General features: G+C 44.7%; 1 protein-coding gene across 36 annotated transcripts in view; it reads left to right on the top strand.

Moving 5' to 3' along the window:
- Kalrn (kalirin RhoGEF kinase) overlaps positions 1-15,535 on the top strand; it is a 605,995-nt gene that overhangs the window by 419,941 nt on the left and 170,519 nt on the right. For 8 of the 36 annotated variants that reach the window (XM_042259225.2, XM_042259223.2, XM_042259226.2 and 5 more), the window contains exon 34: positions 5,090-6,526. The exons of the other annotated variants lie outside the window; for them this stretch is intronic. In XM_042259225.2, the coding sequence (XP_042115159.1) occupies positions 5,090-5,152 (63 nt within the window). In that variant the 3' untranslated portion in view covers positions 5,153-6,526. Of the gene's footprint in view, positions 1-5,089; positions 6,527-15,535 lie in introns of those variants that run through there. 36 annotated transcript variants of the gene reach the window in all.

Here is a 15,535-nt window from a genome sequence, read left to right as displayed (position 1 = left end):
CTCATCTGCTTTGAGACCTCTTTTCTCTTAATATGAAAGACCAACCTTGCTGCCGAACACAAAAGGGCGCCATGTGTGTGTACATATGTGTATTTTTGTGCTTATATGTCCATATACACATATATGTGTCTATATATACATGTATACATATATGTATATATGAAGGAAATACACCAAAATATAAATTATGGTTATTTCTGGTAGGTGGCTTTTTATATTTCTCTACAATAAGACATAGTACTTTCATTAACAACAACAAAATCCCTACTAGACATTACTTTTTTAAAGGGTAGGAAGAGCTAAGGTTATTAGCTGGATGCTGGAGTCTGTCCTCTACAGGCCCCCAGATGCCTGGTGGGAAACAGTTCTTGGCCTCTCATTGGTGTCTCAAGGTTTGAAAAAAATGACCAGAGAATGAATTTAGCTAATTTGCACATGGGCTAAAAAAGTTAGGAGCAGAGGAATTGGCGACTTTGGTTGTAAAGGTCCAGAGCCTGGGAGTGTGCTGGGAAAGAGAAGGGAAAATCCAGAGGCAGGGCATCAGGGTGAGAAAGGCCTGATGTCTTCTCCACCAGGCTCTTCTATGTAGAGATGGGAGGGAAAGGCAAGGGGGATCCTGGAACATAGACGTACATGTAGAGATTTCACACAAAGAAAGTTTCCGGAGAGAGAGGAAGCCCTAGTGAGGCTTGTTTTTAGTCCCTGGTGATTTGGAAAGGAAGGGTTCCCAGAGCAACCCCCAGTGGCACAGACGACTCCTTGTAGAGGCCACCTCATGGACATCAGAGTTTCTGAGAGGCAGGAGTTGGTCTCAAGGTCAAGGACCTTCCACACACACAATCCCTTCCTCCTCAGCTACAGTCAAGGGCAGAGGGAGAGTTCCCTGATAAAACTTGAAACCGTAAAGTTACATGGAGCAAACATTTTCAAGGATATCGCCCACACTGTCCGGGTTCAGAGTTCAGTCAGAGCACTCCCTGACGAGACGTTGAAATGGACAGGGCAAAGGTGGGGAGCTTAGATGCTGCTGGCGGTGGCAGGCTTCCTTCTGGAAGGGGCACCTGGCCTGGCCTTGGCAAGGTACCTCGCATAGGGACCTACCAGCACTGCCCAGTCAGTCACCCCACACCTCCATCCCTTGCCTGTCTCCTCCCCGCAGGCTGTGGGATGGAGAGCCCTGAGCTCACTGGGCAACAAGTGCACCTTAGCTCCCAGGAGCCCTTAAAGCAGAGTAGCATGCATGAAGGAGCAAAGCAAGATGCTGCAAAAATTAATCCTTGAGAAGAGTTTGATCTAAAAGTATGTTTTATGGTACTGATGTTTTCTCTGTGTGAACTATTCACTATCTCCCCCCACACACTGTGTGTCGCAGTTTTTAACTCTGATGACTACAGCAAGGAGAATTTCCAGTCTGGGATCTGGTTTGAAACTTGAGGTGGAAAAAAAAAGAAGTATTTTCATAAGCTAGTTATGGTATCTGCATCGTTTCCTGGGTACAATGGAAGGATACAGACACATACACATAGTCCCCACTCAAGGCAAAAAATCCCCTCCCCATCTAATGGGGCAGATGCCGTCCTTTGCCAGAGAAGTCACTGATCTCCCTGGGCAGGCAGAGAAAAGCACACAGGCTGCCTGCAAGAAAGGCAGTCCAGAGACTGACCACTGGCCCCCATCTTTGTGCCTAAGCCCCTAACATGATGAGCCTCCTGGTCTTCAAGGTATGTATCATCTCCTCATTTTGCACATGACAGATTTTTAGAGACATGTCGCATGGGGAGTCAATAACTCACTCAGGGTCATACGACCAGAAAGAATAGAGCTGAAGTTTGAATCTTGTTCCCCTATACACATGCCCCCCCACAGGCAAAGCCCAGTAAAGAAAACCACTGGATGATGCAGGCAAAAGACACAAAGCAACCCTTGGCTCAAATAGTATAAATACTATTATTCCCCGCTCCTGGTGAACAGAACGGAACACACCTGAATTCAAAAGCCAAGAATGTCCCATGTTCCGCGTATTGTGTGTGTCATTTGCTCACTATTCCTGTGCCCAATAGAGCATGGCATGACTCAGGGACAAGAGGAGGTTGATTATTATCTTAGCTACAAGACTGGCAATTGTGCCGCATCTCTGCCTTCGAGGCTTCCTAATCCGTCAGGATGAAGCCTTGGTAACATACAGTCAGATAAGTTACAGAAGAGAATGCCACTGGCAATTTCCATTTAAGATTCACTTAACAGCCTGTTACAAATATAGCTGTGGTCGTTCTTTGTGGAACATGAATGCGTAGAAAGTTATCACCTAAATAAATACGTTCTTCGTCTGTGGCTGTTTTTATCTCACTGGATGTCTAGCCTTATCTCCCATGTACACAGTGACTGCAGAACATCTCACTATGCCTCAGGGAGCTTTATTATGAGAGTCAAATATTAGAACATGGCTTTACAGCCTATTAAGTGCAAGGTTTATATAAGCCAACTATACCTGGGCAGTGGGAGACGAGGAAATCTCAACATAACCCCTCCCCCACAAATGCTGAGCAAATCTGGTTGATAAAAGCCACAGGCCTATAAAAAGAATCTCCCTGATTCTTACCCTTTATGGAAAATGCCAAAGATAAGTGTTTCTGGACACATACTGGAAGATGCCAAATACAGCCAAAGTGTTGCCAACTCAGGGTCCAGAAGATGAGCAGTTGCAACATAGAAAAGACCTTAGTACTGAGGACTCAGAGGACTCTCACGGTCACCAGGGGAATATTTCTAACCCTTGACCTTGTATTTGTGTGAGTACAAGAAAGCGCACAGAAAGCCAAAGGCATGGGCTAATTGGATGTGAGCTTATTAGAAATTCTGAGCTGACAGCTATTTTTCTAATAGGAAAGATCAATAGCATTTTATTCCTCCACTGAAAACATTTTTTTTTCCCACCAGTACGTCCATTAGGTCAGGTGTTTTGTAAGTCAGTTCAACAGGCTCATGAATAGCTGTCATTTTAACAATTAAGAGCTATGCAGCTGGGCATTGTAGTACACACTCGTGACCCCACCACTTGGGAAACGGAGGCCAGGTTGTGAGTTTGGAGTCAGCCTGGGCTACATGGTGAGAGCTTTTCTCGCGACAACGAAAAGTTAAAAGCCATGCCTTTCTATCATCAGTCTGTTGGCATGCCTGTGGGTATATCCAATCACGTCTTCCAGGGCAGGCGTCTGCATTTCTCAGGATTTCTCAGGAGTATAAGGATACCGTGTATTTAGTGTCTCTACATGGGTTTTATTTATTACATCAAACTGTCTTCAAATAGATTTGCAGGTGCACAGAGCCAATCACAATGGGAGGTTGAAAGGGGTATAAGGAATTTTCTATAGAACCTAATGAATATGTATAATAAAATTACTCAGGCCACTTCCAGTTAGGTCTCCGAGTGTAAGAGAGATGCGTATGTGAGGGATACGTTAGACTCAACATCATACAAATGTACAGTCGCCCTTTAATTGATGGGGCCAGTGGTTAAGGACAGCTTTGAAATTGAACAAACCTCAAATCAGAGCCCACCCCACCCATCATCCACTTGCTGGTTGTATGATCCTGGGCAGGACCTCTCCGGGCCTCTGCCTGCAAACTGAGGACAGTCACACTGACCCCCATAAGCCTGTGACATGGGTATGTGTTGTGATGCATGGAGACACTCAGCACTTAGGCACATGAGAGATTTAAAAATCTTATAAACTGTTAGTAACAGTAAATAGGGAGCAGCAGAATGCATAATTTAGTATTTATAAAACTATCCAATTCTACCATTGAGACAAATTCTGCAGACCATATAGTAAGGAGCTTAGGAATAGCAGCAAGCATGGTCTGAGACTCTACCGAGTGAGCACCGCTGACATTGCCCCCTCCCTTGTTCATAGTAAGGTGACATTGGACTTGAGGGGAATGTGCTTTCCAATTCTTGAGCCCCTCTAACTGTGGTGCGGTGACTGAATTGGGCACAAGAGGGCCTTGCCCGTGAGTGACTTCACATGTGCATTTAGACAGGCTCCTGACTTTCTTGCCAATCTCTTCTCCCTCTACCATCTGGAATGTCTCCCACCTTCTCTGAGCTCAGGGCAGCTAGAATAAATGCCATTCAGCCTCGGCTTCGCTGAAAGTCTGGCTGGGAGAGTTTCCAGCTGGATTTCTCATTTCTGTGTGGTAGGTGTGAGGGAGCCTTTGACTCCACGGTGCGAGCCCCAGACAAACCTGAAGTCAGACTCGGCTGACGCTGCACTTTCCCCTTCCCTAGGATCCACCGCCATTTAGAATACTTCACTCTTCCAGTGACTACTAGAAGAATGTCATTTTTCTTAGGGAAACAATAATCCATGTATTGTTTCACATAGATGCCGTGTCTCCACTCTGCCCAGACTCACTAGCCCACTTAGTAATTCACTCCGTCAGACGGCCTTACAGTATGCCCAAAATAGCCCCTGACCATAGGAAAACTGCTGTCATGGAATCTGGCCATATACAAAACTCACAAACTTCAAGCCCATTACTGCCAAGTATCTACAGGGATGAGTCAACTTTTCTGTATTTCTCTCTCTCAATTAAATGTTACAGCTAGGCTTGGTAGGGAAGGAGACCCTGAAAGAGGTTACGAAGAGTCTAACAAGGGTACTGGATGGACACAAAGGAACAGGCCAGTAGGACCTGTCATTACCGCACCTCTGTTGATATTATTCCACTGCTCCTGTTATGTATGTGTCCGAGACGCTGGGAGGGCGCCGCAGGACTGGTCTATGGGGGTCTCGTGAGTTAAAAGGAGCTGGGTTTGAGTTCTGGCAACAAGTGGCCAGTCAGTGATCCTCATCTGGATCCTGGACCTGCTTGGACTCTTCTGAACCTTCAGACCAAGGGATGTCTTACCCAGCTCTGCTTTCCTCTCCGCTCTCTTCTGAACGAACGGTTATCTCTGTGCATTGGGTTACTAGGAGTAGGTTGCACTTGATGATGTAACACTGTTTTCTATAAAGGGCGATGGGATCTCATGCAGATTTTTGCAAAGTCATATGCAAATCACAGAGCCCAGCCCTTTTCTTAACAGGATGGCAACCTTGTTCCTCGGTGGCACCTGGGACCTGGAGATCCTTTCTCCACTTACGTTTAGCGCGCAGCCTGGGACTTGTCCCTGCAGCTCACCGGGTTAGCCGTGGCGCCGTTGGGATCTCCCACCAGGACTCCAGTCACCCAACTCTCTTGAGACTGCTCTGACAGGGCTGGAATGGGGTGCAGCCTTTGCTCAGAGGGCAACATGGTCCAAGCAAAATCTGCCCACCTGGGCCATGGGCTCACCCCGGGCCTCCCTGCTTCTCCCCTGGGTGCAATTATGAGGTTGCCAAGCTTCGATCCAAAGTCCAAAATGGTGGGGCAGCAGGGACTTCAAGAGGCCCCAGGGCCCCATGTGCTTCCCCCAGCTCCCGACCTGAACCCCCGGGGATCCCCCTCCATCCGACCCTCACTGCCCAAAAAGTCTGCAACTCCAATTGATAGGGTAGCGAGAGGGGTACATTCGGCTTTGAGTTCCTCTTCAGGTTAACATTTCTGTGAACAGTCCCCCCCCCCCACCTTTAGTCTGGAAAAGGCCATCTTTCTACTGTAACTTATCTCCTCTACATCATGAGAATGAGGTGGGGGCTTGAGATACAGGTGGTGAGGGTCAAATCCAGCCTTTCCCAAACCCTGGCAGCAGCCACCTCCCTCCGCACATTCTGTTTGATACAGCGTCCTCTCCACCCCTGTCTGAGGTCTCTGGGGGAAGACCACCCTTCCAGTCCCATTTACCTCGAGTGATCCTGTTGGGTGGGGTGGGAAACATGAAAGGCCTAAGTGAAACCAACTGACCACTTGTTGATAACTGTTGACACTAGGTGATAGGTACATGGTCTTCATTATACTATTCTCTCTTTTGTATATGTTTGCAGTTTTTCATAATAAATTTTTTTAACGTCCTCCATAACATTCTAGAAAGAACCCTCACAAAATTTCATGGACACCCCCACCCCACCCCCACCAAGGCAAGAGGCAGGGATGATTCCATTTCATATAAATATATATAAATGTATATATATATAAAAAAAACACTCATTTTCTAACCTTTTTTAAAGGCCCACTGCTTTATTTTCAATAGAGTAAACCTTATTTCTAAGAGGTCCCGAAGTTGGGCTCACTTCCCAGGCTGGGTGATGGGGGAGGGCAGGGGAGAGGGTCCTTTAAAGTTTACACTTCCATGTATCTCACACTCTTGCTGTGAGAAAGTGACTTGTTCAGTGTTCTGAACTTTGCCAAGGGTATGTGCTCGCAATGCAAAGTGTCATTCTCTGGAATCGCACCTGGCTCAGGAAAGGATTGTCTTTGTACTTGAACTTAAATCCAATGGAGAACCTTAACACGGGCATTTGCATGACTGGGAACTGCTGCTGTCTTTTTTTCCATATGTCTCTTTCTTGGATGTGTTCTAATAAAATGATTCTAAAGCTGTTGATATATAGTGATTTATAAATAATTTCTGTGGAGCTCGGAGGCCCTTAGATTCGCTGCCTTCCCACTTTCTGGAAAGACCTGTCACACTGAGGACAGATGCCTAGAGTGTGTCCGTCTCTATGGCATGAAGGGGGCACCATTGACATTGCAGTCGTTAATCAGGATCATAGCAACCACAGCCATTTGAATTTTCTGGTTTCCTAGCAACAGAACTTGTTTTCCAGAATGAAGATGACCATCCGTAGATGAGAGCAGTGGGGGAAAGGCAGAAGGGGTGAGGCTGAGTCAGGAGTACAATTCACTCTACCAGGGAGGAGGGGCTGGGGGAGAGAGAAAAGTGGAAGGAAAGAGAGGCAAAGGTAGCCCAAAGCAGGCAGGCCAAGTTTAGACTTGATCCATGCAGTCACAGGTCTCAGCACCTTCAGGGAAGAATAATCAACTGTTAGTATTTTTTTTTTCAAATTTTGATAGCAAGCCATAGCACATTGCAAGACTCATTGGGGAAGCATACATTCCCAGAAGTAGATATTTTTAGAAATGTTCCCTTCAGCCAAGACTGGTGAGGGCATTCCCATGAACTAGTCACAGCCTTAGGATCTAGTCCTTGGTGAGCGGGGCATCCTTAGAAACCTCATTGGTTAACATGTGTGTACAGGGGCTGCAGAGGCAGAATCAGACAAGGAGGCTTCCATTTCTTGAGTGCTCTTCTCATGGCGGACACCAAGAAACTATTGAGTCTATTCCTGTGCTTTTCACAGCCAGAGAAGCCAGCAGTGCTGTGTCTATTTCCCTAATGGTCAGGCTGAAGCTGCAAAGGAATACTTGAACACTGGAAATAGCAGATTTGTGATTGTGTGGTCTGTCACTGCCATATCCATGCTTTTCCAAGCCACAGGGTTGATAGCCAGGTGGCTGGCCTGAGCTTTGCACGGCATAGCCACCTCCACTGTCTACATCAGTGGCCAGTGCATACCAGCATTCTGTTCTTCCCTGTGGCTGGATAGCTCTTTAGGCCGGGGCCTCTACACCACACATCTGCTTACCTGTGGCTTAGTTACTTGTAGACACAGGCCAATGAAGCAGAAATCATCAGTTGGTTCTCGTAGGGATTTGTTTACACACCACATAGTTAAGAAATGCCTCCAGCTGCTTACAGGGTATTAAAACGTAGGTGAGCAAATGGACCCTGTTCTCATGGAACTTGCCAGTTCAGGAACCAGGCATCAGACAACACATGAATGGATGTATAACAACTGCAAGAAGACGTGAGGTCAGTAAGATCAACCCAAGACCAGACAGTGCTGCTTGCCCAAGGACATTTGACAACTTTGGGGCAGAATAAAAACTAGAGTTTGGAGCCCCTGAGTTTTCTTTTTAAAGTACCTTTTCCCTACTATATCCTACAATTATTATGCATAGCCATAGAGTACCCCTAGCCCCAGCCAGCTATATGAACATGTCAGTCCCTCAAGACACTGCCCCTTAACTAGCAAAACTGAAAGGATACATTTGGAAGTGATGAACTAAGTTCCTGAGGATGGCACTGACCAGGGCCTTGTTTACAGACTTATCCCAGAGCCCAAAAGAGGAACTGAAAGGCAAAGCTCCATGCTGTAGTGACACGACCAGATAAGGGGGTACACAGCTGCTGCAGCGTTTGGGTCTGACCCCAGTGTTTTTCTGACTTCCAGAGCAAGGAGTCACTCATTCAACAAATATTTACTGAGTGCATACGAGGTGCCAGGCATGGTTCTCAGTGCTAAGAACATGAGTGATGGAGATCAGGCATGTTCAGGGTGGTACGGCCAAATGCAGGACATGGGAGAATAAAATACATCACCCTCAGGAAGAGACCAGCAAAAACACAAAGAATTAACTCAGCATATTAGAAAGCAATAACTGTTGCAAAGAAAATAAATCAAGGCAGGAAAGCAGAATGTGACAGAGGTAGGGATGCATTTTTCAGTAGAGTGGTTGTTTTCCAATCACTGAGAAATTGATGTACAGGTCAGTGAGTTACACATGATACATATACATGTATAGACATATGTAATCTGTATGCAATACATATGAATGGGCATAAGTGTCTGTCCTTTTTCATTGTAGCGGAGAAGTACCTTTAACACAGCTTAACATGTCACTTTGTGTCCAGCTCCAAATAGCTAGTTGTATAGTGTGATTGGAAAAGACCCCGAGCCATTTTCTCTGGCACATCCAAATGCTCAAATCCTAGTTTCCCTTTTCTCCTTTGGGCTAAAGCAGTGGTTCTCAAACATGTACGTATCAGAGTTACCTCAAAGGCTTGTTGAAACACAGATCCTAGGTCCTGCTCTCAGAATTATGTGATTCGGGCCATCTCTAGAGTAGACACATGAATCTGCATTTCTACCAAAATCCAGGTAATTCTGCTGCTGTTGGTTCAGGGATCACACTCTGAGGTCTACCAAGTGTTACAGTTAGGAAAACTGCCTATTAAAATAATCAGCTCAGCCAGGCGGTGGTGGCGCACGCCTTTAATCCCAGCACTCGGAAGGCAGAGGCAGGCGGATCTCTGTGAGTTCGAGCCCAGCCTGGGGTACAGAGTAAGTTCCAGGAAAAGGCACAAAGCTACACAGAGAAACCCTGTCTCAAAAAACCAAATAAATAAATAAATAAATAAATAAATAAATAAATAAATAAATAAATAAATAAATAAATAAATAAATAAATAAATATAATTGGCTCCATAAGAAGAGATATACCTGTTCCTTGGGTTTCCTAGACGTTATCAGAGTAGCTGCCCTTGAAAAGTAAAATCCTTAAGACGTGGAACTTTTTCTTTAGTGGAATATATGTCAGAACCAAAGTCCAAGATCCCAAGCTTAAGGAGGTAAAACAAGGAACGCATCCCAAACAGGAGGTGATAATGCTATTTTGTCATTTTCCTACTGACACTTAGTATTTTATAGCTGTAATATGTCTGCAAGCCCTTCTGCCCCCTGGCCAGTCAACCCAGAACACTTTACAGATAATGGAACTGGTACACAAAGAGGTATATAGCCCCCCCACACACACACACACACAATATAAAAAAACGTCAGCTGCCTTGCAGGTCCAACGTTGCTCCTCCCTGACTGTCTTCATTTCATTAGCTAAAGCACTGTCCTGGAATGTCCATCCTGGGAAGTTGTTATCCAGGACATATAATTGTTCTTTGCTCTTGGTTTGTTAAAAATCTCCACTCAGTGCAAGAAGGTTATCCACGTGCGGGATTAACTGTGGCAAGGGCCGAGCCTTGTGTGAGTTCTTTGTACCATCAACTCTTCCGCTACCAGGTATTATACAGAAGAAATGATAACTCGTTTTATTAATAGCCTGAGCTAGAGCTAATCACCACAAAAACAGATAAACCTGCTGGGGAAAGCACACATAACACTTTCTGAAGAAAAATAGAAATGACATTCTGATCCCGTGTGCCCTTGCTTCCATTCCATTAATAGATATAATTGAACATTTTCTGTATCACTAACATAGACAACAAAATGAGTGCATTTCAACTGGACAGCTCATATATCACATTCTTGGATACTCAAATTGAGCCCCACACAAAAGGAAGTGAGGGATAAAAATCTCCCTTCCTAGTACTTGCTCCAACACTCTGGTACCAATTCCTCAAGAGGGGAGAGTGGATTCCACATTGAACCTCGTGGGTGGTGGCCCTCTCTGTGGATTTTAGAGTTTTGATTTCAATTTTCCCTCCTCTGTCTCCCAAATGTGCTGATATTATGACATCTTCTTCCTATCCATATTGCTACTGGGACCCTCATTTATGCAATAAACATTAATAAGCCTCAGATCCTGTAAAAGCTACTGAACAGACTACAGAACTGAATTAGAAATAACCCCATCCTCAGAGAACATAACACATAGTAGAACCACTCTAAACCCTCTGAATAATCAACATTCAAGAGTAGTTATAAGTCCATACCCGGGACCTTAGTCCATGAGAGCCTCTCCCCGTTTTCATTCTTTTTATTCAGCCTATGCCCTTAAAAATCAAACTGTTGACCTAGTTCAGCTTCGGCATAAAAGAGACATCATTAGGAAATATACTATACCTGAGAGAGTGGTGAGCCAGGGAAGAAACACTGGCCTGCAGCTCTGGGAGTGTGCAATGATGGCTATGTGTTGGCGGCCCAAAAGCATCGTATGTAGAGAGCAGTCTGGGATCTAGCATCTGCTGTGTATACTCCACGTGTGAACTCTGGAGATGGAATTCATATGGGTCTTACATAATTCTTGGAGAATCAGGCGAAAAAAAAGATCCAGTGTGATTGTGTGTTTGGTGAGTTTGACTCCAAAGCATACTAAGAAAACAACTATTTTCACAAAAGAAAGAATCATGCCAATCAGTAATACAGGGAACGAACAGATAATGGGTTGGGTTGTGGAAGACAGTGGGATGTGTAGGATTCATCTAGCTCTGTTGTTTCAGATTCCATGAAAGGAGATTCAGACCATGATCCTACAAGGTTGTAGGGTTATTGTGCTCATGTGTATTGCACACACCATGTATTCACAAATATCTAGAGATGAGACAAGCCTTGTAGATCAGGAATAGGCTTTTATGATGATGTAAATCCTTCCAATACAATTTAAATTTACAATCTAGAAAGAAAGACAAGTTGAGGTAACAAAAGTTATAATCAGAAGTGAAAGGTGAATTTGTAGTTCTGGTGATCCACGAACCCATCTGCCTTCCATCTCTACTGGGCCAGGAAAGTGGTACTGGCTGATGCCAAGGCTTGATCACCACTCTTTCCTGTCTGGATCTTGTCACGACTAGAATTCCAAGTCAAGATTTTGGAGTAAGCCTATCAGATCTGTCCTTTGAAATCTATTTCTTCCAACTCTGCAAACCGATCTAGGTCCTAGAGGGAGTTTTTCCTTCATCCAGGCTTGCTAATGACCATCAAGTGTGCCGTTGACATGATAATATAGCTGTGCCTACCGTGGTGGATCTCATCATGGATAGTGGGAGCTGTTCAGAGAGACTCTGAAGACTTGGAAATAGCAGTAATGGAGAGAAGTTTCTGTGTATCTGCCTTTGAGTTTCCAGGGTGGCAAAATAAGGAGTGTTATTATTCTAATTTGTAAGAATATCCAGGGATTCTGTTGCCTGTCAGTGGTAACCATTCACGGGTTCCCATACCTGTATGCAATGTCAAGTTTGTAGGCATGGCTCTACTGGCTGTTGCTAAGTGGTAGTTAGGGCTTGCATTCAAGTGAAGGAATATCCCAAGGTAGACAGGGATTAAAATGTAGTTGACAGAAAAATAATGTATGTATTCTTAGCATGACAAACACTTTGAGAGTAATCTATCACTATGGCATTCCATGTGCTGTTTTGGGCTCTCACAGTTTCATGAGGACTTATGTAAACATCTTGGCCTCAAGGGGAGCAAGGTGGTGGTAAGACTAGTTTCTAAGGTTGAGTTTGTCCAGGGCCAGCTGGAAGCTTGGAATGAAAGTAGGAGGCTTTACGCTGCTCACACTTCCTGTGTTTTTGGGGGGGATTGAAGATTCTAACATGTTGCTTCATATTTTAGTTTTTCTGAAACCACCTAGCCAAACACTTGTTGAAAAGCTATAGATTACAATCCTTAAATCCAGGTCATCACAGGTCATCTACGTGCTCTCTACCTACCCTGAAATGCCACACAGACAAGCTTAGTAATAGAACATGTCATTAAAGAGGGAGCCTTTGCAATGTCTGATAGGTTGGTTGCTGTTGCAGAATAAAAATGATGATATTACAGCTTGACAGCATGGTAAAAGGCTTCAGTGTAGAGCCAGAAATGAGTACAGCCTTCCAGGAGAGGACATATTGCCATCAACCCAGCATTTCTGGCTTCTGAGGAGCTGGGTGAGTCAGAAATTAAGTTGAGATAGTAAAAAAGATCAATGGGTCTACTGAGTCTGCTAACTTAGTTATGTAACCATCATCACAGCCACTTTCCTATATATCAAGACCTCCAAAATATCTGAATGTCTGCCTTCTTCTGGATTACATGTTTTATTAAAGAATGCACTAGGTGCAGAGGGTTGAGATAGGATAATGGCATCAGACACAGTCTCTTTGGTAAACATTGATATGGAAGAGTGTCAAGGGTTTTTCCCGGAGTGATATCATGAGAAAGATTCTGGGCAGTCTATCAAGAGACTGTGGGTATAGCCAATCCAGCCCCCAGGAGGTCAATGAGATAGTCATCGTCTATAAAATAAGAGAATGGCTTATAATTAGTGGCTCTCACAAAGAACTGGCCATCTCTATCATGTTCACTCACTCATCCAACATATATTTCTTGAATACCTACTGTGTGCCATGTGCTATTCTAGACAGCAAAACCAAACCCACCCTCCCCAATGAAAAACAGCTAAGAATTCCTGCCCTGGGCCTTATATTCTGGTGGAAATACATATAGGTGAAATATGTAAGATGCCAGGTGATAGATAGCACATACTGTGGGGTAGGAAATAGTGTAGAATGGAGTGAAGGGATGGTCTGAGTTCTGGCGACCAACACAGTTAGGGATACACAGATAATACAATTAGTCCAAACAGTCTCCAGGTGGATAGTGGCAATGAGGATGTATTTCAGGAGAGGGTGGGATAAGGACTTCCTAGAAACACATACAAGGTTTTAGAAAGCTCTGTTCGTTCCTGATACCCAGAAGAATGAAGACTTGGAGAGGGACAATCTTGTCTAGAAGGAAAGAGTGAGTGGAACCCAGTAGTGGGCATTTGATTGGCGTGCATGAGACCCTGGGTCCATCCTCAGCACTGCAAGCAGGCATTCGCAAACAAGCACTTCCTCAGCCTTCATGTCCCTACTGGAGCCAAGTATGCTAGAGGCCATGTGAGAACCTTATACCACCCTCCTGGCACTTCCAGCAGCACCCAAGGGGAGCCCTTCCCATATGACCCTGGCCCTAGGCCACAGGAATCTGATTCACTCCAAGTGAATAAGAACCTTACCTATAGGAGGCTACATCCCTATGGACCACATGACTGGCAAGACTGTTGAAATATATCAAGATTTGGTCTAAGTCATGTGATTCTGGGAACTCAGAACTCATGGAATACACTGTTCGTATGTCTGATGTTTCAAAGGGGCCTTGCAAACTCTGAGAGATGTGGTAAAATATTTGTTTTGTCCTCAGTGAGTTTAAAATATTAGTTTCCATTGGTTGTGTCCTTCAACTCCCAGCCGGCTTTGGGGTCCCATCTGGCTAGATTGGTATACGTTTGGAAGCAGCAGAAAGTGGTTGTCAGCTGGGCCCTGTCACCAAGACAAAGACAAAGTCCATTTTGCCTGATCACACACAGAACAGAGCCTCGGGAGACCCGAGGAAGAGGTGTAGGGATTCAAGATAGGGTCTTGGGATCCTAATGGAATCCTGTTGTTTGGACTGAACCAAACAGTAGATAACTCAGCATAGAGCTGAGTTCTCAATTGCAGGAGGGTGGCTCACTCATCATTGGGATATCAACGTTCATTTCCCATCTCTTCTCTCACGACCCCACTTAGGACTTGTTTAACATAACACAATGGGATGATATGGTATGGATCTGGCTTTCTCCTCAGTACTCTATCAGTTTGTCTCCAGAGGCAAGCCTTTGAGGTTGAGGCCAATGAGAAGGGAACTCAGGGTGCCAGCACACACTCGCTCCCATTTATTGGATAAAAGGGCCCAGCTAATAATTATAAGCCTTACAGCCTGAGAAACGTATTGCAACACTAAGATTGTCTACCACAACCGTGTATGACATTGGTCAGCTCCTCTGGACAAGGACTACATGGGACAAGTGCATCCCAGTTCAGGGCCTGATACAGGAGCCAAGTGGTTAATGGCAAAAAAAAAAACCTTCCCTGTTGTTGTGGGCATGTGATTCTTTTCTATTTTCTTTGCCCAATACATATGTGCTTAGTGGGGGTGTTCTAACTATACCTGTTATGTGTCAGCCATTTTTTAGCTTGTTCTGATAAAAATTCAATTTTGAGCATGACTGAGACCTCATTTATGAATTGCAAAATCATTTTGAACTTGCTTGTTAGCTGGATAAAGAGACGGGTTTAGCCTGATAGACTCCATGCTAAGTCATGCTCGTAATTGGATTGTGGACTACTACACTGTGAGTACCTTGAGGACATGGATTCAGGTCTGCTATATGTTGTTGTTTTTTTTTTAATTAATTTTGTTATTTGGCAACTTTCATTCTTTGTTGACTTCATACATCTATACAATGTATCTTTGTCTAATTTCCCTCCCCGTTTTAATCACTATCTACAGAGCCTGCTCTAGTGTCAGGTACATTATACGACTATAAGCCAGTTGAGTAGTGTGGAAAGTGAGTGCAGTGTCCCTAGTGTGTAAAAATGCAGAGAATGATATTCGCCACTTGTAGTGCAAGCAGCCCAGGGGCTAAGCACTGTGGAGCAGGAAGGAGCTCTGTAGAACGATGCCGTAGCGGGCAAAAAATCAATAGCATACTCCTTGAATTCCAGATGACGTCATAGGTAGTCAGGTCTAAGACATAAGCTGGTGGGTAAAGCTAAATCCAGGATCAAGAGCCAGGACAGAGAAGCAGGGCAAACTTAACAAGGCATCTCCAATCAAAGGAGCAGAGCACTCCATCCAGAGCAGTGAGTGAACTGGGATCCTAGGTCCACAACCAGATGTGGGGAGGGAGGAAGCTGCAGTGTGATTCGGCCAGCGGCAATTCTGAGAACTCCGCTAAATGTGGACTCCTCCCAGACTGCCTTTTTTCTGCTTTCCACCCCTGAGTTTTTAAATGTCGCAGTTGACTTCTGGGTTTGGTGGATCGTTTCTCATTAAGAATGGCAACTAGAAAGGTTGGAAAAGGAAAAGCACCAGGGGCCTGAAGCAGTGAACGAGAAAATAAACCTAACAGAGTACATGTCTCCCCGAATGAAACAAGTGTTCAAAGAAGTCAGATTGGAAAATGT

The sequence above is a fragment of the Peromyscus maniculatus genome, chromosome 12, assembly GCF_049852395.1.
Source record: "Peromyscus maniculatus bairdii isolate BWxNUB_F1_BW_parent chromosome 12, HU_Pman_BW_mat_3.1, whole genome shotgun sequence".
NCBI classification, from domain to species: Eukaryota; Metazoa; Chordata; class Mammalia; order Rodentia; family Cricetidae; genus Peromyscus; species Peromyscus maniculatus.
This window is presented reverse-complemented; position numbering and strand designations above follow the sequence as displayed.